The 24,288-nt window shown below is 44.8% G+C and overlaps 2 protein-coding genes across 2 annotated transcripts in view; one reads left to right on the forward strand and one right to left on the reverse strand.

Moving 5' to 3' along the window:
• Nucleotides 1–22,612, reverse strand: part of DHFR (dihydrofolate reductase) — a 134,097-nt gene extending 111,485 nt beyond the window's left edge. Inside the window, exons 1-3 of the mRNA XM_082257595.1 lie at nt 22,421–22,612; nt 13,720–13,769; nt 4,288–4,393 (exon numbers count right to left, since the gene is read on the reverse strand). Coding sequence (XP_082113721.1) covers nt 4,288–4,393; nt 13,720–13,769; nt 22,421–22,512 — 248 coding nt within the window. The 5' untranslated portion in view covers nt 22,513–22,612. The remainder of the gene's footprint in view (nt 1–4,287; nt 4,394–13,719; nt 13,770–22,420) is intronic.
• A 28-nt stretch (nt 22,613–22,640) lies between these two features.
• Nucleotides 22,641–24,288, forward strand: part of MSH3 (mutS homolog 3) — a 429,495-nt gene continuing 427,847 nt past the window's right edge. The window contains 1 exon segment of the mRNA XM_082257605.1: nt 22,641–23,006. Within this exon segment, the coding sequence (XP_082113731.1) occupies nt 22,887–23,006 (120 nt within the window). The 5' untranslated portion in view covers nt 22,641–22,886.

Genomic DNA, 24,288 nt, shown 5'->3' on the forward strand with positions numbered 1-24,288 from the left:
AAAATTTGTCTGCGGACACCAGAACGGACGATTGTTCGCCTGTCAGTACAGAATTCGGCCGACAGACCGCAGATTTGCAAGACTGGGCATGCTCAGAAAATAAAAAACACAGGGAAAGTTAACCATTACATGACATCACTTCTGCAGTCAGCTGAAGTCTGCGGACAAAATTCTTGTGCTGTCTTTGCACTTTTCAACAGACACCAACATCCCGGGGAGAAAAGACGAACATTTGTATGACGACGATCTGCGTGTGTGTACGGGGCTTAACTCTTCTGGGAAGGCTGTACACAAGGTTTAGGAGTGTGTCTACAGGACCGTTTGACCATTCTTTCAGAAGCGCATTTGTGAGGTCAGGCACTGATGTAGACAATGACCTGGCTTGCAGTATCCGCTCTAATTCATCTCAAAAGGTGTTCTATCAGGTTGAGGTCAGGACTCTGTGCAGGCCAGTCAAGTTCCTCCACCCCAAACTCGCTCATCCATGTCTTTATTGACCTTGCTTTGCGCACTGGTCCTAATCACTTGGTGAAGGGGGGATTATGGAGTTGGGTAGGGCTGGGCCCCTTCGTTCCAGTGAAGGAAACTCTTAAAGGCATCAGCATACCAAGACATTTTGGACAATTCCATGCTCCCAACTTTTTGGAAACAGTTTGGGGAAGGCCGCTTCCTGTTCCAACATGACTGCACACCAGTGCACAAAAGCAAGGTCCATAAAAACATACATGAGCAAGTTTGGGGTGCAGGAACTTGACTGGCCTCAACCCAGTAGAACACCTTTGAGATAAATTAGAGCAGGGACTAGGAGCCAGTCCTTCTCATCCAACATCAGTGCCTCCCCTCACAAATGCACGTCTGGAAGAATGGTCAAACATTCCCATAGGCACACTTCTAAACCTCGTGGACAGCATTCTCAGAAGAGTTGATGCTGTTATAGCTGCAAAGGATGGGCCAACTCAAAATTGAACCCTACAGACGAAGACTGGGATGCCATTAAAGTTAATGTGCGTGTAAAGACAGGTGTTCCAATACTTCTGACAATATAGTGTATAAAAGAAAGGAGAAGTCTGATGGTGCATTTACAATAGTATCAGTACAGTACACAGCGTATAATCCAACTCATCCATGAGTCATGGTGGCAAGCATGTGCGGTTACTTCACTTAATCAGGCTCCACCTGGGATGTTTCACCCAAAAGGGCATTCTCAAAGAAAGGAGGCTACCAGCTCCACCCACCACTGGATTATTCCTCCACCAACATCCATGCAATCCAAAATTAACACTTTGTCTCATAAATAAACCCCTTGGATTATAGGAGGTCACAGCCTTTGAGGGTAGCACCAACCCCCAGCTTGTGTGTAACTTTAAATGGAGGATTTTTCAGTATGTTACATCAGCTTCACTCAACTCTCCATTTCCAGCACAGGGCCGTGTTCTTCATAGATAAAATAAACGGGGGACATTTAGTACTTGCCATGCAAAACACAGTTTATTAAGCAAAATAAATATTGCAGTCAAAGAAGGCAAATGATATGCAGGCACATGACTATATGTTGAGTGGCATCCACAGCAATATTACCAGCTCACTCCTCCCGAATGAATCCAGAGGTGGCTCTGCTCACTTGCACAATGACATCACCAAGGCTGCTCTGCTTAGCGCGTTGTGTCCTCAAGAACTTCCTCAGAATCACGGGACACAGTAGTGATGTTGAGGCCGGCAGGAGAAACCACTGAGAGCTGCTCGGGACACAGGACATGAAGACTCCCAAAAGTGTTGGTTTCTAAAGCAACTCCTTTGGACAGTTTCTCAGCAACGGAATGGTGTTCACATCCATGGTAAGCGGAAGAAGTATTTCAGGTAACATATTTATTTGGAATTTTATTTCAGATAGAGGCGCTTTAAGGTCCATATCAACTGGTTGTATGTTTCTTTGGCAGCACTAAGGCTACATTAACACCTGAGCGTAGCGTTTTCGCGCATTTTTTACCGCGATTTATAGGCATTTTTACAGGCGTTTTTTGTGCAGGCGTTTTTAGATTGAATAGAGACCAATGGAAAACGCCTGTACTCTGCCCAAAAAGAAGCTCATGTACTTTTTTGAACGTTGGGCGTTTTGCTCACAGCGTCAAAACGCTCACATGTGAACAGGGGCCATTGAAATGAATAGGATTTGTCTTGTTGGGCGTTTTGAGAGCTGATCCTAGAGCAGAAAAACTCCCCAAAAACGCCTACATGTGAATGGAGCCTAAGAATTAAGTGTTTGAATAGTTAAAGCAACATCAACAACATCATTATTCTCCAAAAATAATCCATACATATCCATTACTTAACAGCTCTGTAATCTATTTTTCATTAGTTTCTTACTGTGTTTTTCTGCCTCTTCCTCTGTTTATTTGGAATGAGCATTGCACGTTAGTTGTGGTGATGTGCACTGATCTATACATGCTACAAATCTCATATCCCATAGACCCCAGTCCAACTCCGGAGCGAGCAAAAGAGGGTGGCTACGTTCCTAAATGCAGTGGAACCATGGGGAAAAAACAGATACCCTCTAACATAAAGTCCTCATTTACACCTGTGAGTGAGGGAGCGGTAAAACCCTGCAGTTGAGGTCCCTGAATTGTTTCCTCTGTCTCTGCTGAGGCTGGGGGTGTACACATGCCACAGCACTTTGCAGCTGCAGCATGTATTTTACTGTAGAGTGTGACCCATCCACTGAGATTTAGAAGAGGCTGAGAGCAATGAAAGGCGCTTTGTGAATTAGGAATACATAATTAAATAGAATTGTATTTTTTAACCAGCGTTTAGTGCCACTTTAAAGTTAACCTGTACTGAGAGGAATATGGGGAGCTGCGATCGCTGGTTTTCCAGATGTCCAATTGTCAACGTCTTCAATATTTGTAGGCTGGAAATACACCACTGCATTTTGCCTGATGCATTTTTCATTGAAATAAATGATAATTCACCAAAATGCATGTAAAAATGATGAAGCACATTGACCTACAATGCAAAGTACATTGTAAAACACACTGCAATGCACAATGGCATGCGTTTTGATTCGTGTTAATTCATTTAAATGGAAAATGCATAAGGGAAAGAAGGGCAAAGAAACACAAAGGCGTGTTTGGGCCCCTAAATCATCTGTGAGGAACAAGCATGCAGATCAAAAACGTCAAATTGAAATTACAAATTCTGATTTGCATCCTTTCTCTGGGTCATGGCAGAGTTACCCATGGACATGACAGCTGGGTAGCTAGAAATGACAGCTTCTGATTTTTAATTCCATAGAGACTTCCTAACAGACATGCAGAGAAAGAAATGCGATTCTTACAATGTCACTAGAAAGACAAATTAAGCCAAATGCACCATTCTCCTACATACTGTACATACACATACAGATCAGCCAAAACATTAAGATCACTGGCGAGTTATGTGAACAACATTGATTATCTCGTTACAATGGCATCTAAAAGTCGGTGAGATATATTAGGTAGTAGGTGAATACGTTGTTCCTGAAGTTGATGTGTTAAAGCACAAAAAAAATGGGCATCACAGTTTGTTGCTTATGGGGCTACATAGCCGCAGACTGGTCAGGGTGCCTATGATGACCCGTGTTTACAGCCAAAAGCACCTACAATGGGCACATGACCATCAGAACTGGAGCACAGAGCAATGGAAGACGATGGCCCGGTCTGATGAATCACGTTTTCTTTTACATCATGTGGATGGCCGGGTGTGTGTGCGTCACTTACCTGGGGAAGAGATTGCACTAGGATGCAGTCTGTCTGTGAAGAACACAAGCTGACAGAGGCAATGTGATCCTTTGGGCAATGTTCTGCTGGGAAACCTTGGGTGCAGCCATTCATGTGGATGTTACTTTGACACGTACCACCTACCTAAACAATGTTGCTGATTAAGTACACCCCCCCCCTTCATGGAAGCAGTATTTCCTGATGGCAGTGGAAACTTTCATGAGCATAATATTCCCTACCATACTGCAAATGGTTCAAGAATGGATTGATGAACACAACGAGGACTTTGAGGTGTTGACTTGGCATCCAAATTCTCTAGAGCATCTGTGGCATTTGCTGGAAAAACAGAGGTCTAGTGGAGTCCATGCTTCAATGGGTCAAGGCTGTTTGGGTGGCCTACTCCATATTAGATGGGTAGTCATAAAGTTATAATTGATCAGTCTATATATTAATTTTTAGATGTGGACATACAGCATACCCATAAAAAAAAAAAAACTCGACCATACAGAATTGCACAAACATGAACTTTACTTACGTGAGCTCTCTGCTTAGAACAATATTTATTCTTCCTTTCAATGGTCGATTCTTCTCTGGTATAGAGAACCATGTTCTCCTGCCCATTATCACTACATTTTGTTTACCTGTGTAGAAGTGAAAATAGCATGTTACACCAATCCAGCACATGGATTCTGCAGACCCCTAACAAAAGTTCTACTGTGCTGCCATCTTGTGGTATATCTGTATATTGCACATTTTCACACAGTTTATACAAACAATTCGAAGTTAAAAGGATAATCTCACCTTTAGTAACAGGTTAAATCCATATTCAGGGCATAACATGTTAATAAAGCTCCTGCCCGCACCCCGACTTTATCACTTACTGTGACAACAGGCAGGGGATCCTCTACCCACACCCATCATCACAATTTAAAAGGGCTCTAACCACACAGCTGCATCATTCATTCACAGAGCTCTGTGAAAGAATGAACTACAAGTACAACCTTCAAACAAATATTTACGCTGCTCAAAAGGCGAGGCGGCTCAACCGGCATGATCTCCTCGTGCAAGTGCTTGCCAAGTCACAGATGTAGCAATCAAGGGAAAATAAATCTGGATGGCTGCATTCCAAAGCGAAAAACCAAAAAACCTTTATTAGTGTAAAATCGAGAAGTGTACAATATTTACAAGCAGGGGAGGAACGGCTAACACATTTCACACAAACTGTGCTTTATTAAAGTCTGGTTATCTCCGTGAACTGATCTTTTAAATCAGGCCAAACCATCCCAAATGGAGGTGATTAGCTAGTTAACAAATTCAATGCCATGTTTTCATCACTGCTCAAAACTAAATACATCTCCAGGATGTATCAAAAACAATCAAAAAAATAAAATAAAAAAGTTACAAAATACAATAAAAACATGTAAGTTTGTAAAGGCGGACCATTAAAACTGTCAAAAAACTAACAAATTATAATGATAATGTGGGAATGGAAAAAAAACACTACATAAACCACTAAAAGAGACCCAGCAGAAGGACCATATAGGAGCACATAACATGATGAGAACCTTTAATTGCAGTAGTCGGGTTCCCACTTTAATATGCAATATGGATATCTCATTGGATAACTGTCTAATCGCTCCATTTCTATATGCATCTGAATCCTGGATCACCACAAGACCACCTTTATCAGAGCTCTTGATTACAATAGAAGGGTCTGTATTAAGAGTATTTAAAGCTACAAGTTCTTGTTGTGTAAGATTATCCATGTTAATAGGTTCTCTATTGCCCGAGCAATGAGCCAATTGCCAATCTAGTGAGTTTCTTTTCAACCATTTTTTGGAACAGATCAAGGGGATTTCCCCTAGAGATAATAGGGTAGAAATCCGTTCATTCTCTAAAGGGGGCCCGCATCCTCCTCCCCAACAGGACCGGATTTCTCCGATAGCTCCTCTACATCAGTGATGGCACAAAGTTCACAAAACTATGTGAAGTGGGCAGAGAATCTGCTAAAATCGGTGCAGCATCTAATTACCCACAGTGTCCTATAAATAATTTTTTGGCTTGGGCTTGTAGTTCTCCATGAACTGAGAGGATGTAAGTGAGCACTCTCGTAGTTTATTGATTCTTCCTGATCTTCAGTAACTGCTTGCCAGTATGCGAGGTACAGGCACACAACTGTAAGGAGAGTCTGCAGTAGCCTGACATTGCACTCACAAACTTTTGCACCCACAATTTTTTGCAGGCTCCCAAGAAACAAAAATAGATGCACATTTTTTACCTGCAAAAATAATTGGATTTTTGGCTTACCGTAAAATTATTTTCTCTGAAATCCAATTTTCTCAATCGTTCATTGACGGACGCAGTCTCTGATCTTCATATCATTAGGGATGTCCCAAAGCAGTGCCATAAAAATTAGGGGTGGGAACTGCAGAAAAATAAGTCCCCGAGGCTAAACTATAGTCAACCAGGCAACATAGGACTCATCAGAACAACAAGATGAGACTCACCTAAAAAAAAAAAACATTAAAATACCCTCAAGGGAGACTAAAACACCCTTAAACAGCAGCCTGCAAAACTTGCGGCCAAAAGTGGCATCTGCAGATGCCAGCACATCCACCTAGTAAAATTTTGTGAAAGTATGAACAGATGACCAGGTAGCTGCCTTACAAACCTTAAGCACAGACGCCTGATGGCGAAAAGCCCAGGAAGTGTCCGAGTAGAATGCGCCTTAACAGGGAAAGATGGAACCCTTAACTGAATAAATCTGCACAACTGTTTGCTGCGGCTATTTCCTGGTGGATCAGACAGACACAGGCAGCCCTTTCTTTGGGCTATCAGCGAGTACAAAGAGCGAATCTGACTTTCGAAAAGACTTAGTAGTCGCCAAATACACCCTGATTGCCCGAACCACATCCAAAGTATGCAGTGCAATTTCCTTAGGATGTTTAGACTTAGGACACAAAGAGGGTAACACGATGTCCTCATTCAAGTGAAAACTGGGAGCCACCTTCGGAAGGAAGGACAGATCCGGACAAAGTACCATTTTATCCCTGTGAATCACCAGATAGGGAGAATGACAGGACAACGCCACCAGTTCCGACACCCTGCGCGCAGAAGTAATAGCCACCAAGAAAACCACCTTCTGGGATAAGGTAAGCAGAGGAATCACTCGATTACTTTCACAAGGAGGTTTCTGGAAAACCGATAGCACCATATTAAGGTCCCAAGGTGGCAACGGGGGTCGCACCCCCTGGACAAAGTCACGCACCAGGGAATGGGAGGCTAGTGGCCTTTGAAAGAAAATTGCCAAGGCCGAAACCAGACCCTTGATCGTACCCAAGGCTAATTTTTGATCAACTCCCCGTTCAAGGAAAGCCAAGATCCAAGACACCGAGTAAGAGCGAGGGGGAACCCCAAGAGACTCACACCACGCAATATACGACTTCCACGTACAATGATAGATCTTCCTAGAAGTCGCTTTCCTCGCTTTAAGCAGAGTAGGAATCACTGAAGCAGACAATCCTCGGTCCTTCAGCCCCTGGCTTTCAACAGCCAAGCTGTCAAAGCCAGCGACCGTAAAGCAGGATGGAAGATTGGCCCTTGACACAGTAGATCCTCCCTGAGAGGAAGTCTCCAAGGAGCGTCTGCGACTAGCCTGACCAGGTCAACGTAAAAAGCTTGGCGAGGCCAGTCCATAGCCACAAGAATGACTGGAATTCCTTCCGCCTCAATCCTGCGAAGAAGTCTTGGCCACAACTGCTGGAACACCTCTGGACGTAGAGACCATTCCCCTTGATCCAAGGTCTGTCGACTGAGGTAATGTGAACAGCGGAGAGAGCTGGAACAAGGCGTTCCTCCCATCAGAGGATACCGGCCACTTCCAAGGCCGCAAGTACCCTTTTGGTGCCCCCTTGGTGATTGACATAAGCCACGGCCGTGGCATTGCCGATTGAATGCGCACTGGACAACCCTGTAGGTACTCGGTCCAGTGGACTAGGCAAAGTCTGATCGCTCTCAGCTCCAGAACATTGATCGGTAACCTGGATTCTTCCAGGGACCAGACTCCCTTTAGCAGAAAGCCTGCTGAGAACCCCTCCCCACCCGAACAGACTGGCATCCGTGAAGACAATGGTCCAATATATAGGAAGGAAGGATTTCCCTTGTTTTAGCAACAGGGACTGAAGCCCCTGGTCACCTGGCTAAGCTGGATCCGATTGTCCAGGGAATTTGGATTCTTGTTTTATTAGAAGTATTTCCTTCTGGAGGATTCTTGCGTGGAATTGAGCGTAGGGGACCTCCTCAAAGGACGACACCATCAGTCTCAGAACTCTCATACAGGTTCGAAGGGACAGCCATTAGCTGGACAACAGCTAAATGAGTCTGGAGTTTTTGTAGTTTTTCCGGGGGAAGAAACACCCTGGCTGAGGACGAGTCCAAAGTCAGTCCCAGATAGTCCAGTCCTATGGAAGGGACCAGGGACGACTTCTGAAGGTTCAAAATCCACCCGAACTCCTCCAGAGTTCACATGGTGATCTCCAAATTCGACACCAGCACGAAGGGAGACTCCGCACGTCCAGGTAACCCAGAACCGATATCCCCCGCTGTCGTAATAACAGCGCCAGGACCGGAGCCAACACCTTTGTGTAGAGACCCGAGGAGCAGAGGCGAGACCAAAGGGTAACGCCACAAACGGATAAGAGATCCTCTCCCACGGCAAAGCGCAGAAACTGTTGGTGTCCTGCACATATTGGGATGTGAAGGTAGGCATCTTTGAGGTCTATGGAGTCCAGGAAATCCCCTTGATGCAGGGAAGCCACCACCTAGCAAACTGATTCCATCTTGAATTTTTGAACTTGCACAAAGCAATTTAGTGCCTTCAGGTCCAGGATTGCCTTCTGTGGTATGCTGGGGATATCCCAGCAGGGCTGAGGGCGGCAGTGTCAAAGCTCAGCTGTCAAGACTGAGAATGGAGCCGCTATTTCCTCCATAGTACTGGCTCACAGGCGGAGTGATATCAAGTGCACTTTGTCTGCGAGAGGAGGAGTCATACAGAGGAAGCACACGGCTGCAGTATAGAGCAAAGCTGCTGCTTCCACTGTACGGCTCCTCCTCCCATAGGCGGAGAGCACTTGATATCACTCCGCCTGTGAGCCGGTCCTAAATAGGGGCTCCGTTCTCAGTCATGACAGCTGAGCTTGCCTCTGACACTGCTGTCCTCAAGCCTGCTGGGATATCGCCCTGCGCTCGCGGGTGTCTGAGTGTAGGGTGAAATGCAAGAAACTCCCGCAACTTGCGGGAGACTTGAGAAGTCTGCATAGGTTGTTGGCTCTGCAGGAGCATACATTGAGACACTTGGGGGTGTGAGAGAGAAGAGTGACTCTACAGTTGAAAATGCTGAGACCAGAAGGTCCAGCGTCGGCAGGGCCGGTGCTAGACTATTTTATGCCCTAGGCGAGACCAACTACTTGCGCCCCCCCCCCCCCAAAAAAGTGAAGGGGCTAAAAACTCATCTATGTAATACCCAATGACCCTGATCTGATTGTTCCTCCATGTTATGCTGTCATACCCAGTGACCCCCATATTCCTCCACTTCACACCCGGGGACTTTGATGTTTTTCCATGTCACACCCTGGGACCCCAATATTACTCCATGTCATGCTGTCATACCCACTGACCCCGATGTACCTCTATGTCCGATCCTGATGTTTTTCCATGTCACACTTGGGGACCCTGGTGTTCCTCCGTGTCACACCTGGGGATCCTGATGTTCCTCCGTGTCACACCTGGGGACCCCAATCCCCCATGGCACACCCAGGGACCCTAATTCCTAATGGCACACCTGGTGACCCCTAACCCCTGTTACACGTGGTGGCTCCTGGTGGAGGAAAAAGCAGCAGTCAGAGAGCTCCGCACCTCCTTCATCACCAACATCCTCAGACCATTAAGGTGCCTCGTCGCTTCTGCCCCAGTAAAGGTTCCGCCCTCCAGTGCCGAGCTCTGGCTCAGGTTCAGCTCTCCTCCGCTCCCTGCTTAATACCGACCCAGGGAAATAAACAGCTGCCCACCAGCTCAGTGCAGATAGTCACTTCCTGCCCGGGGTTAAGGCCGCTCAGCTTCAGCCCGAAGAGGATCATCATGCAGGCAGCACTCTGGGGGGCTCCCTTCTTGCCTTTTGGGGCCGCTCCAACAGTGGTGGAAAGCCAGGGCCTGGTAGTTCCGCCACTGCCCAAGACACCTTGCATCTTCCGCTGTCCCTTCTTCCCCCCCACCTCCGCCCCTCGCCTCAGCTCACAATAATCATTCATGATGGAGAATTCATGATGGAGAGAGTGCCGACTCCTGGCTGCGCCCCTAGGGGGCAATGCGCCCTAGGCAGCTGCCTAGTTAGCCTAGTGGAAGCGCCGGCCCTGCGCGTCGGGTTCCCAGAATTACAGCAATAGCTGTCTTCCAGGAGTAAACGTGTAAGATGTAAATTATAGAGATTAGTCCAGGAGGTGTCATGCATCTAATTGCACTTAACTAATAGTGCTTCTTCACTTTTTAAAAAGGAGCTGAATTACTGGAATTCACTTTTAAACAGTTCTTCCAACATCAACAATCTTCAGTATGATTCATATTCGCCAATTTAAAATAGATAATCAACACTGGTACAGAATCGCAGCAGTTCACATTCGTAAGCTACCAAGTCCCTGCTTTGAGGGCCTGTTCACACCAGGTGTGCTGGGCTGCACCGACAAGCCTTTTCTAGCACACTCCCAAAGCACAGACAAGGCAATTTGCCATGCTTACAACAATGTCAGTTCACACCATTGTGCTGAAAAAAAAGTACAATATGCAGTACATTTTCACAGAAAGTTATTGTGACACTGTACACTGTATTGCAACATCATTGCAGTGAAGAGGACAGAATGAAACTTTTTATTACAGTAAGATACACTGTTTTCAATGTGTCAACACCAGTCCTGACACAATGCACATCGGCAACTTCTCTCTAACCCAGCTGCTGCTGTGAACAGGCCCTGAGAGGGAAGCAGAGCAAGTTAAAACATAGTATAACAAACCAAGGAACCAAACATTTGCAAGCTGCTGAATTTTGAAACCAATAATAATGCAAGATTTTTTAAAATTAGTGTTGTCATCCATCTATTTACCTACAGCAATTTTTTATGTTGCTAAGCCACACAGGGAGCTTGGTTCCATAGCTATTAAATCAGAGCTCCACTCTTTTGGGGAGGGGGGCAGCAGGTATCCGATTTTGACAGGTACCCGCTCCCACTACCGCTCTGATCGCCTAGGTCAGTGATGGCAAACCTTGACACCCCAGATGTTTTGGAACTACATTTCTCATGATGCTCAACCACATTGCAGAGTACATGAGCATCATGGGAAATGTAGTTCCAAAACATCTGGGGTGCCAAGGTTTGCCATCACTGGCCTAGGTGATCAGAAGTGGAAGTTCACCTCCCCCCTTGCAGTCTTCTGGGGCATGCGACGGGGACCATTCACAACGCGCAGCGTGTCCCGCACAAGCTGTCACAGTCGGTGCCCACAGTTAAGATGCCAGTGCCAGGGACACCCAAGAGAAGGTGAACCCATCGCTGGATCGTGGAAAAGGTGAGTGTCTGCACTTTCTAAAGAGTATAGAAAGCAAAAGACAGCAGATATACAAGTAAATTTTATGTAGGAGGATTGTTTTTATTTCTGTGATTTATCTGAGGCTATTCCCTTTACTGTGTATACGTGAGGATTTACAACCACTCAAGGTAAAAAAACACCCCACCCCCCTCCTGCTCCCAATATACACTTACCTGAGCCTGATCTTGATTCAGCACTGTGCCCGAGAGCAGCAATTGTGGCTGCTCTGTGCAAAACCAAAGCAGATAAGTGTAAGGATATGTGTTATGCCCCATACACACGTGCAGATTATCTGCAGACTTTTGTCTGCAGACTTACCAAAACCATATAATATGAGGTCAAACCTAAACACTTTCAATTTGTATGCAATCCGGCAGGCCCTTGCACTACATAGAAAAGGTAAATCTGCAGACAAAAGTCTGCAGATAATCTGCACGTGTGTATGGGGCATTATTTAAAAAAAAAAAAACAACTTACAAGGCCAACAATCACTCTTTTGCATTGTATTATTTGTTATAGCACGCTTCAGTGAACGGAACTATGTTTCTAAATGTCTTTATTGTTTATACCTGAGTGAATTGTTATACTAATATATGTTTGGTTAAAACCAATAAAAATACTAGAACAATAAAAAAAAAACCTTTTCAATTACTTTAACATAAATGTTATTGGAGAAATATACAAAATAATTTTGGGAACATGCATACAGTTTTAATTTTCCTTTTCTAACTTAATTTAGGCAAATAAGAAATAAATTAGAATATCATCAAAAAGTTAAATTTATTTCAGTAATTCAATTCAAAAAGTGAAACTCATATTTTATATAGATGCGTTACACACAGAGTGATATATTTCAAGCTTTTATTTCTGTTAATTTTGATCATTATGGCTTACAGCTAGTGAAAACCCAAAATTCAGGATCTCAGAAAATTAGATTATTACATAGGAATAAAAAAAAAAAAAAGGATTTTTAATACAGAAGTGTTGGCTTACTGAAAAGTATGTCCATGTACAGTATAGTATGCACTCAATACTTGGTTGGGGCTCCTTTTGCATGAATTACTGCCTCTGTGGTGTGGCATGGAGGCGATCAGCCTGTGGCACTGCTGAGGTGTTATGGAAGCCCAGGTTGCTTTGATAGCGGCTTTCAGCTCGTCTGCATTGTTGGGTCTGGTGTCTCATCTTGCTCCTGACAATACCCCACAGATTCTCTATGGGGTTTAGGTCAGGCCAGTTTGCTGGCCAATCAATCGCAGTGATACCATGATCATTAAAACCGGTATTGGTACTTTTGGCAGTGTGGGAAGGTGCTGGAAAATAAAATCAGCATCTCCATAAAGCTGGTCAGCAGTGGAAAGTATGAAGTGCTCTAGAATTTCCTGGTAGAGGGCTGCGCTGACTTTAGATTTGATAAAACTCAGTGGACCAACAGCAGCAGATGACATTGCTCCCCAAATCATCACGGACTGTAGAAAATTTTGCATTTCATTTGGAAATCAGGGTCCCAGGATCTGCCGGCAGAATGGAGAGGCACAGAACCCAAGTTGCATGAGGTCCAGTGTAAAGTTTCCACAGTCAGTGATGATCATGGTATCACTGTGCTTGATTGTCCAGCAAACTCGCCTGACCTAAACCCCATAGAGAATCTGTGGGGTATTGTCAAGAGGAAGATGAGAGACACCAGACCCAACAATGCAGACGAGCTGAAGGCCTCTATCAAAGCAACCTGGGCTTCCATAACACCTCAGTATTGCCACAGGCTGATCGCCTCCATGTCACGCCGCATTGATGCAGTAATTCATGCAAAAAGAGCCCCAACCAAGTATTGCGTTCATACTATACTGTACATGGACATATGTTTCTGTAAGCCAACATTTCTGTATTAAAATCCTTTTTTTTTTTATTTTATTGGTCCTATATAATGTAATATTCTGATGTTCTGAGATACTGAATTTTGGGTTTTCACTAGCTGTAAGCCATAATCCTCAAAATTAAAAGAAAAAAAAATGCTTGAAATATATCACCCTGTGTGTAATGCATTTATATAAAATACATGCGTTTCACTTTTTACTGAAATAAACTTTTTGATAATATTATTATTATTTTATGATAGAGATAGATAGATAGATAGATAGATAGATAGATAGATAGATAGATAGATAGATAGATAGATAGATAGATAGATAGATAGATAGATAGATAGATAGATAGATAGATAGATAGATAGATAGATAGATATGCTAACCACAGGAATTGAAAATACATTTATTCTTGTAGTACTTGGTCACCTTACACATTGACAGAAGAAGAAAAAAAAAAAAAAAAAAAGTACCTTCGGTAGTTGGTGTCATAGTTAGCCGTTGAAAATGCTTAAATTCATTTCTGAAATAAAATGAAGACGGAGGTAAATTATGAAAACATATTGACAGAACACTTATAGCAACAAAATCCTCAAAAGGATCAGCAGCAAATATACAGTATGTATTTTGGCTCCACTCACTGCAATACTACCACACACAACTCATACCACATACACACCTTCAAACAGCGATTGAAATCGGGATAATTTAAAAAGAATAAGTAACAATACAGCTTACCAACTGTATATATATATATATATATATATATATAAATAAATAATGTAAGCTGGTATATACTATATTGTCAAAAATATTGGGTTGCCTGCCTTTACACACACATGAACTTTAATGCCATCCCAGTCTTAGTCCGCAAGGTTCAATACTGAGTTGGCCCACAGGCTCCGTGCTTTCAAAGCCGAGATGGCTTTCATCTTCACCCGGTCTTCCTTCTGGGTTCTCGGACTCCTGGAGCTGCAAAGACGTCACTCCCGCTTACAGGCACAGAGCCCGTGATGTCACTGCCTGCAGGTCCAGCAAATACCCCCTAAACGGTGTACTTTTAGGAGATATTTACAGAACCTATAGGTAAGCCTTACCTATTGATAAAAGTCATTGATGGGAGTTTATTCCCACTGTAAGCTAGCCATACACGGCTTAACCACTTTACCACCGGAGGATTTTGCTGTCTTCCGTCCAGGCCACTTTTTGCGATTCGGCGCTGTGCGACTTTAACTGACAATTGCGCGGTCGTGCGACGCCGTACCCAAACGAAATTTACGTCCTTTTTTCCCCCACAAACAGAGCTTTCTTTTGGTGGTATTTGATCACCTGTGCGATTTTTACTTTTTGCGCTATAAACAAAAAAAGAGCGTTTATTTTGAAAAAATAACAATATTTTTAACATTTTTTTATATGAAATTCCCCCCAAAAAAGATGTAAAAACCAATTTTTTAAAAATTTTTTGGCCAATTTGTTTTCTGCTACCTATGTTTGGTAAAAAAAAAAATCGCAATAAGCGTATTTTGATTGGTTTGCACAAAAGTTATTGGGTTTACTAACAAAGGGAAAGATTTCTGTCATTTTTGGTGTTTTTTTTTTAACGCGTAATGGCGGCGATCTGCGATTTTTTTTGTGGGACTGCGACATTGCGGCGGACAGATCGGACCCTTGACTGACATTTTTGACACTTTTGGGGGTACCAGTGACATTACTGCAGTAATCAGTGCTATATATATGCACTGTTACTGTAAAAATGACACTGGCAGGGAAGGGGTTAATTTTATTGGAGAGGGAGGGGTTAATGTATGCCTGGTGCTTACTGACGTGTAGGGGGGGAGGTGACTGAGTGAGTCATGGACAGATCGGATGTCCAGCTATGCTGAACAGTCCGATCTGTCACTCCCTGTCACTATGGAGATCCGTCCGCTTGTGTTTACACAGGCGGGCGGATCTCCACACTAGATCCCCGGCGATCGGGGCAGAGCAGTGGCGATCGCCGCTGCTCCTCCCCTGGCCCGACTCCCGCTGTGAATGAAAACAGCGGGAGCGAGCCTCCGGCGGCGCGCAAGCGCCGCCCAGAAGGGGGAGTGTCTGACGACGTTAATACTACGTCGTCAGACGATAACGAGCCACTCTGCCGCAGTAGTATTACTGTGAGCAGACGTAAAGTGGTTAAACAACACAGCCCAGCTCAAATGTCAAATTCAAAAGCAGTAGAGATTTCCTCAACCCACCTTATTTAAGGAGCCTTATCATGGCCATACACACTGATAAATGACCAATTTACTTTCCAATGTGAAAGGAATACCTGATCCATAGTGGAAAACCCATTTGATTGATAAGCCCACACATGGGGAAGTGGATTTAGATTGATAGCGAAGATATGAATTATCATATATAAAAGATAAAGATATTTATTGATCATATTTCTGTTTCCACCATGTAATCTCATATTCGAATTGGATGACAAACTATCGTATTCACAAATAAAGGATCTCAGCGCTGCCGATCGATGCAAAGTGAACAATTATCTGCCTTGGCTGACTCAATTTAATCGACACTGATCTAAGCCGAAGTCTAGATTGATCGGAAGGGAAGATATGGCTGTTCGATTGGTTTGATTTGCACATCAATAGGATACAAAAACCAAAGAGTGTATGACCACCGTTAGACGTAGTGCAGAAGCTTGTGAAAAGAGGATTATCACGTGTACCTGTGTGCACAGAATGCAATAAGCTGCTGATCACACACCTAAAAAAGCTGAGTAATACTTTTCTTCTAGCAGCTAGAAAAGAAAGCTGGTAATGTACTTTGCACTTTGATCTTTCAGCAGGGAAGATAAAGATCTGGTGGCTAGATGTCTGTATAGTTAGGAATCTGGTCCAGGAGGCCGCTGCACGTTTTCTTGTATTGTTTTTTTTTCTGCTCTTTAAATTTTCAAAAAGAGTGACAGGACTGTGTCACTCTTACCTTTTTTACCATGGTGCTGCACATGTGATCAGTTATGACACCAGCCATTTAATGGTTTTGCTTATGACCTAAACCAAAGTGTCAATGTGACAGTTAGCAATCCTGGCATTCCAGGAATGGAACTTTTTTGAAACCATTAACGAACGATCGTCTCATAATGAACAGTGTGTGTGCATGCCAAGAACGCACACAATTTAGCACATTTCGCAACACGCAGTAATGTGAAGCATTAGTCAGAAAATGAAGCCCTGCTAGATCTATTTAGGCTGGCCCCTTTTTCAGGTATAGCACAAAATTAAGTCTTGTTTTCTTTGTTAAAAAATAAAAAACATGTCATACTTACCTGCTCTGTGCAGCTGGTTTTGCACAGAGCAGCCCTGTCCCTGTTGGAGTGCCCCCATAGCAAGCAGGGGGCTATGGGGGCACACGAGCCAAGCCGCAGCTCCCTGTGTCTATTCAGACAGGGAACCGTGACCCCTCTCTCCCCTCACGGGTTCACTGAATTTGATTGACAGCAGTGGGAGCCAATGATGCCCTGCTGACATGTTAGCAAATGAGGAGGAAGGGTCTCCGGCACCTAAGTGTCTCCTGCAACATCGCTGGATAGAGATGGGCTCAGGCAATTATTAGGGGGGCTGCTGCACACAGAAGATTTATTTTCTAATGCATAGCATGCATTAGGATAAAAAACCTTCTGACTTTACAACCACCATTAAAAACCTGCTCTGCACATGCTCAGTTGCTCTATATTTTTATCCACTGATTAATTTGTAGAGGAGGATCTGCTGACAGTCTTAAAGTGGAATTAAACCCTCCTATCCTTTACAGCCAAGGAAGCTGCTTCTGTTTGATCTGCAATTGCCATGGTGCTGCACATGTGATCAGTTATGACACCAGACATTTAATGGTTTTGCTTATGTCCTAAAGCAAAGTGTCAATGTGACAGTTAGCAATCCTGGCATTCCAGGAATGGAACTTTTTTGAAACCATTACATTTTTAGTTCCGCTTTAGAATTTACTGCTGTTCAGGGGCTCTGAGCTTTAGCAAAATAGCAGCCTCATGCAAAGAAGAATGCTGGAGGCAATTTACAGCACACACCAATGTTGTTAGCAGAACGATTAATGTGGAATGAATGTTTCTTGCTAAAGAACATCATATTTTATCAAGTTGTTATGGCTAAAGTTCCACTTTAAAACGGTAGTAAAGTCCGCTTTATGAATTGTACCTACAGGTAAGCTTATAATAAGACTTACCTGTAGGTATAATGACTATCTCCTAATTGGATACAGCTTAGGGCAGTGTTTCTTAAAGCGGAGTTCCAGCCACAAAATCGACATAGTCGATTTTGGGCCATCTGCTTGCTCTAACTCACCTGAAAAAGACATGGGTAGTTAGTATTTTTTTTTTTACTTACCTTGTAATTGCAGAAAGAAAATACTCACCTTTCTTCCACTTCCTCCCTCGGCCGCACGGCCCGCGCCGTCACTTCCGCTTTGCAATGATTCCTGGGAGCTGAACGTCATGGAATCAATGCGCCTGCACCGGCCCCGACGTCAGTTCCGGTGCAGGCGCCGTCATACCTTGCTAAACAGCTTCTGGTCATGCCCAGAAGCTGTGCAGGGATGACGCTGCAGCCCCGGAAGTGACGGTGGGGCCGGCGCAGTGCATCGTTGGACCAGAAGAGGATCGCACTGGCTTCAAGCTGCCCACACCGGAGATGGTAGTGCTGGAGAAGAAATGTTATAAGTAAGTATTTCTTCTAAAAGGTAAGTGCGAACCTGGGACAGATCAGAGGCTAGCCATTGTGGAATGTACTAGCCCTGACTGTCCCGGGGGTATTTTTATTGAATTTTTTTTTTTGTGGCCGGAACTCCGCTTTAACCTTTTTTTCAGTCAAGGCACCCTTTAAAATTATGGAGAGTCTTGAGGCACCCCATCCTAAAATGTAAAAAACAATTCTAATAGTTTTACATAATGCAGCAACATCTGCACATGTAGGACACCCAACGTTAAGTGATTTATGCTTCCAATGCAAATACACTATTGCACACTGGTACGGACCAGTATTCCTATGTTTCTCTTCTCCCTAAATTTCTCTCCATCAGTCAGCTAATTTGACCCCAGTGCAGAGGGAGAAAGGCAGAGAAGGGTCAAACAAGGATGTTGTGGAGGCAACAGACATCCTCCTTATCAATTGTTGACAATGTTGGTGGTTCGGATGCCAGTGTCTAGATCATGGGTGTCCAACCTTTTGGCTTCTCTGGGCCACATTGAGTGTAGAGAAATTCTCGGGCCGCATATAAAATATATACTATAGTTAAGGTATATAAGTAATAAAATGCCGCCGCACCCCCTGAACTAGTTTAACACAACTAGGGGATGATCAAATGAAATGGAATCAGTATACAGAGGATTACTTCTTCTGAGAAATATTAAAGGAACACTCTAACCACTTCAGTGATTTGAAGTGGTCATGGTGGTAGGAGTCAGAAATACTGCACATGCTCCCTCCCCCCCTCTGAGGCAGCTTCTGCCTACCATTAGTTGGAAGCCGCTGTGGCTGTGCCCCCGACCTGACTTCCTTCCTCCCCAGCAAAAAAAAAAATTGTCAGGAGGCAGTGGGCCGCATTGCCTGGGGTTCCGGAACGCAGGTTGGACATGCCTGGTCTAGAAAGTGGTAATGGTGCATAATGGAAACTTGTGGTTTTGTGTGGCTATAAGACAGGCTTTATCCACCTGCTGGCTTGTATGTCATTTTTGATTCATTTTTAGGCATTTTGCCAAGGCACCCCTGAAGAAGCCACAAGTCACCCCTGAAGAAGCCACAAGGCACCCCAAGGCATTTGTAGCAGCCAGTGACGTCACCGACGGATGCGCACTGCAAACTCAATGGACAGCATACTGGAGTGTGCTGGGCTGTGATGTCATCATTGCCCGGCCAATCAAATGGCAGGAGCCAATAAACCAAGGAAAAACCTGGTAAAAACAAAAGCCCTGACAGTGCGCCATAATGTGTGAATATAAACATTATGGCTTAAACCACCCCGGGCCCCGATTTTGAAGGTACTTTTCAAGGACGCTGTGACTGGAACCAGGTTGTGAAACACTGCGCTAGATGATGCTGGATGTCCTCTGGCCAGGAAATGAGGGGCCTCTACTAGGGATGTAACGATATCAAAATCTCACGGTACGATACAATTTGGATATTGACCTCACGGTACGATATTTATTGCGATATTGTGGAAAAGCTCATGGTATTGTTAAATAGCTCATGATAGTGTTTGTGATGATAATAGCGAAAAAATACAGACATTTATTCTGCTTTTGCCAGTCAACAGGCAATTTATTGTTGTATTTATGGATCCATGACAACATAAAACACTGATCACATAGTGCTTTTAACCACTTACCGCATACTAACGTAGGTCTACGTCAGTAAACTTTGCGGTAGTGTACCGGGATGATGCCTCTAGCTAGAGGCATCATTCCGGTACCGTGGTTTGAAGCCGACGGTTGGCTTTCCGTCGGTACCGACCGATGCGGCTCGGGAGCCGCTCGATCGGTACCCGGGGGGGCGGGAGGGGACGTCCCCCCCTCCCGCCGCCTTCCGTGGCTTTGCTCGGGGCTCCAGTCCCACCGGGAGCCCCGAGCACCCAGCCGGCGCGTCCGCCGGCTGGATGGAGTCCCGATGAATGCCGGAAACAGCATCGATCGGGGCTCCGTTGACGTAACCCGGAGGCGGCGTCCATGACGTCACTTCCGGGTTACTGTGCCGCAAAAGGCGGCAAATTTGAAAATCGGCTGTATGCAAAAACGCCGTTTTTGGCATTTTGCATACAGGGAAGTGTAGTGGAGGGGTCTAGGGTCTTTTAGACCCTCGATCCCTCCATAAAGTGTACCTGTCACGACATATTGCTGTCACAAGGGATGTTTACATTGCTTGTGACAGCAATAAAAGTGATCAGATTTTTTTTTTTTAAAACTGTAATAAAGTTAAAAAAATAAATAAAATAAATGGGAAAAAAAAAAAAAAAATTTAGCCGCCCCCGTCACCGTTAGCTCGCGCACAAAAAAAACGTATACGCAAGTCAAGCCGCAAATGAAATCGCTGTTCAAACCACACATGTGAGGTATCGCCGCGATCGCCAGAGTGTGAGCAATAATTTAAAAAAAGAGCTAAACTGGTAACCGTTAAATAAATTTAAAGCGTCGCAGATTGAGATCTCTATTGACCGTAGTTTGTCGACATCCCACGGGGGGGCGCAATTTTAAACCGTAACATGTTGGGTATCTATTTACTCGGCGTGACATGTTCTTTCACAATATACAAAAAAATGGGCTAACTTTACTGTTTAGTATTTTTTAAATGCAGTGAAATGTGATTTTTCAAAATTTTTCCAAAAAAATGGCGCTTTATAGACCGCTGCGCAAATACCGCGTGACAAAAATTATTGCAATGACCGACATTTTATTCTCCAGAGTCTTTGCTAAAATAATATATATAATGTTTGGGGGTTCTAAGTTGTTTTCTAGGAAAAAATACTGATTTTAACTTGTGAACAAAATGTGTCAAAAATAGGCTCGGTCCTTAAGTGCCGGTGTTCCGTGAGAATTACCTACCCGTGAGAAAAACCTACCCCTCGTCACTTCCGGTACTCCGCACTGTATGTAATGCAGCGGGTACATTAAAAAAGCTGTGCTGAAATACGAGTGATCTCCGCTCCTGTCCCGGTCACTTCCCTGCTCTGGGATAGTAAATATAAAAGCGGCGGCGGCTGTATGAAAACATAAATCACTGAGCCGCCAGCCGCTTTTATATTTACTTGCCGAGAGCAGGGAAGTGACCGGGACAGGAGCGGAGATCACTCGTATGTCAGCACAGCTGTTTTAGGTAAGCGCCGGTAGGTTTTTTTCACGGTACACCGTGATCGTTTTATACTAGTGCGCATGCGCACTAGTAAGCTCCTCTGTTCTGCCATTAGGTATCCGGGGCTCTGAGCATGCGCACTGCTGCGCTGCTCAGATGCTTCTGGCCGGAAGTGACGAGGGGTAGGTAATTCTCACAGGGTAGGTAATTCTCACGGAACACCGGTTCACACTGATGCGATGCGGGAAGGCTGCGAATTCGCAGCCTGTTCCCGCATCGCACACGCACCCCCGGCAGTTCACACTGCCATATGCGATCCGCTGGGGGTGTCAATGTAATCTTAACGACACCCCCAGTTTGATCGCATATCGCAGTGCGATCGTGCAGTTCGCACAGGATCGGATCGCACAAGTGTGAACCGCTGTGCGATCCGATCCTGATGCGGCAGCAAAAATGCCTCCTGTGCGTGTTTGCTGCGGGTGCGATGCGAATTTAGCCATACAAACTGTATGGCTAAACTCGCACCGCACAGCTGATCGCATGTCATGGCGGAGCAGTGCGCTCCGACATGACATGCGAACCCCGCACACGCAGTAGTGTGAACCGGGGCTTAGTGGTTAAAGTGCAAGTTGTAGTCAGGAACATCAATATTCTGTATAGTAATATTTGGTTGCATAACTGATTCTTCTGTGCAATGTTCAAGTTAAGAAGCAGCTAGAACAATTGTAAACAAACAATAGGCAATTCCCTTTAAGTGCAAACAAAGATCAAGTTAAGTCAGGTTTAAATGTGCAAGGCAAATAAAGGCAGCCTTTTAAAACTGGTATTTAGGAACATAACTTAAACTTAAATAAAATAGTCAGTCAAAAAGCCTTTAAAAAAAACACTGACCTATCATTTAACTTATGTTCACGTTTTTCATCAGAAAGATCAAAATATCTACATTGCAAGAAAAAAAAAAAACAGTAAAAAAAATCCTTAAACTCTGGTCTATGTAGTTAACAATGATTTGTTCGGCGGGTCTGTGTTTATTCCTCTTGCTTTTTGACGGACACCTGTCCTTTTAATATTGTAACCCAACCACGACGATATCGAGACGACCACGACGATACGATATCGCGATATCTTAGATATCGTTACATCCCTAGCCTCTACCTGTGATTTCTTCAGCCCCTGAACAAGCATGCAGCCAGTGAAGTCACAGCGCTCCTGTCCGCTGATGGAAGCATATTGCTGGACATTGGGGTCACTTCCAGAATATTGAAAAGTTGCCTATAAACAATGATGACAACACGCCCCCGGGTCAGCAGGGGGCGCTGATCTATGCACACAATACCTGAGCAGGGGCCATGGCAGGGTCCCATTCATGCCGATGCCCAGTCCCGGAGGACACACCGCCACGATAGAGTTGAGCAGTAGATTCGTCATTCCTCTCTATGATCACACACACGATTTGCCCTCTTCAGCACAGATCCTTGGCGTAGGACAATCACAGGGGGCGGGACACCGGGGGAGGGGTGGAGATTGATGCCAGGTACTGCGGAGGTGTCGTACCGGAGAAGGCGGGGTTTGTGCGGCATGTACACAGACACTGTGCTTCCTGTAATGGGCGGAGCAACACTACGACAACACGTGTCCCGGAGACCATTCACTTCTCCCGCCATCCTTCGTCACGCCCCCCATGTCAAAGCCTCTAGGCGGAGACTGGATGCCAGCCAACCAGATAGCGGTCGCTAAGAGAAGGGCGTGTCTAGGGCTCTCCAGCATGGCGCCGTGCGCCGTACGGAATAGTGATTTTTAGGATGCGGCGGCAGAAAGCAGGACGGTCTCCGGCTCCAGGCCTGTCCCAGCCCGTCATCAGTCATTTCTTCAGACCTCAGGGTGGTGGGGCCCCGCGATCACCGACAGTCCAGCCTGCACAGGTCAGGAGAGGCCATGACACCCGGAGGGAGGGAGGGATCAGGGCACAGAGCACACTGGCTGGGATGGGTTCTCTGCTGATCACAACATAATGGGGGCGTTCCAGGTCATGAAGAATTGGTCCTAGATGTCCGATAGTCCGACCTTCCTTACCCTGATCATCATGGTTACCCCCTCCCCCCCCCCTGATGATCACAGCATTTTTTGAGATGCGGTCATGTAACACTATACAACAATATTCATTTCGGTCATTTCACCCCACAAATAGAGTTTTTTTTGGTGGTATTTAATCACTGCTGTTTTATTTTTTCACTATAAGCAAAGAAAGACCGACAATTTTTGAAAGAAGAAAAACCAAAAACTTTTTTTTTTTCATACTTATAATGACAGCAATCAGCGACTTTTAGCGGGATTGTTATATTGCAGCTGTCAATTGGACACTGACACTTTTGACACTTTCCGGGAACCAGTGAGACTAAGCCAGTAATCAGTGCTAAACCTATGCACTGTCACTATACTAATGATACTGGCTGGGAAGGGGTCTAACACTAGGGCGATCAAAGGATTAAATGTGTGCCTAGCCAGTGTTTGTGGTACTATGTGTGCTGGTTTTCCTATAGGAAGAGATGGAGTTTATTCTCGGCTTTGCAGGAACACAGGATCCATCCCCCCCCCCATCATAACAGAGATCTGCCTTGTTTACATAGGCAGATGTTTGTGTGTTTTACTGATAATCAACAGGTGCCAGCAGATATGCCCGGCACCTGTAGATCAGCTCACAGAAACAGCTTGCCGACGAAGCACACTCCCTGTAGGTAGAAGTGCAGAATCGTGAATATGCATGATTCTGCATAGGAGGGCCGACCTGTAGCAGTAAATCTGGTTTAGGACGGTCTAGAAGTGATATATATGTAAAGAAAAGCAGTATGAACTGACACTGAATAGAGCAGTATACATGCTAGGGATCAACAGATTATTGGCAAAGCTGATATATCGAGGGCTGATCTGCACTGTTCCCAATATACCAGAATCGGCCCTGGAGGTTACCGATATTGCTGATATTTCGGGAAAGTGCTGTACCGGAGTGATGCCTGCAGCTAGAGGCATCACCCCGGTACCGGCTTCCATAGCCGATGGTCGGCTGTCTTCTAATGACACCCGACGCGGCTGAGAAGCTGTTTGGCTGTCATTACAAGGAGGCTCGCAGGGTCTCCCGTACCACTGGGAGACCCTGGCAACCAGCCTGCATGGCCGCTGAAGACCCGATCAAAGCTGCATTCGGCT

Source organism: Pelophylax lessonae (genome assembly GCF_965119305.1).
Source record: "Pelophylax lessonae genome assembly, chromosome: 1".
Classification (NCBI taxonomy): Eukaryota; Metazoa; Chordata; class Amphibia; order Anura; family Ranidae; genus Pelophylax; species Pelophylax lessonae.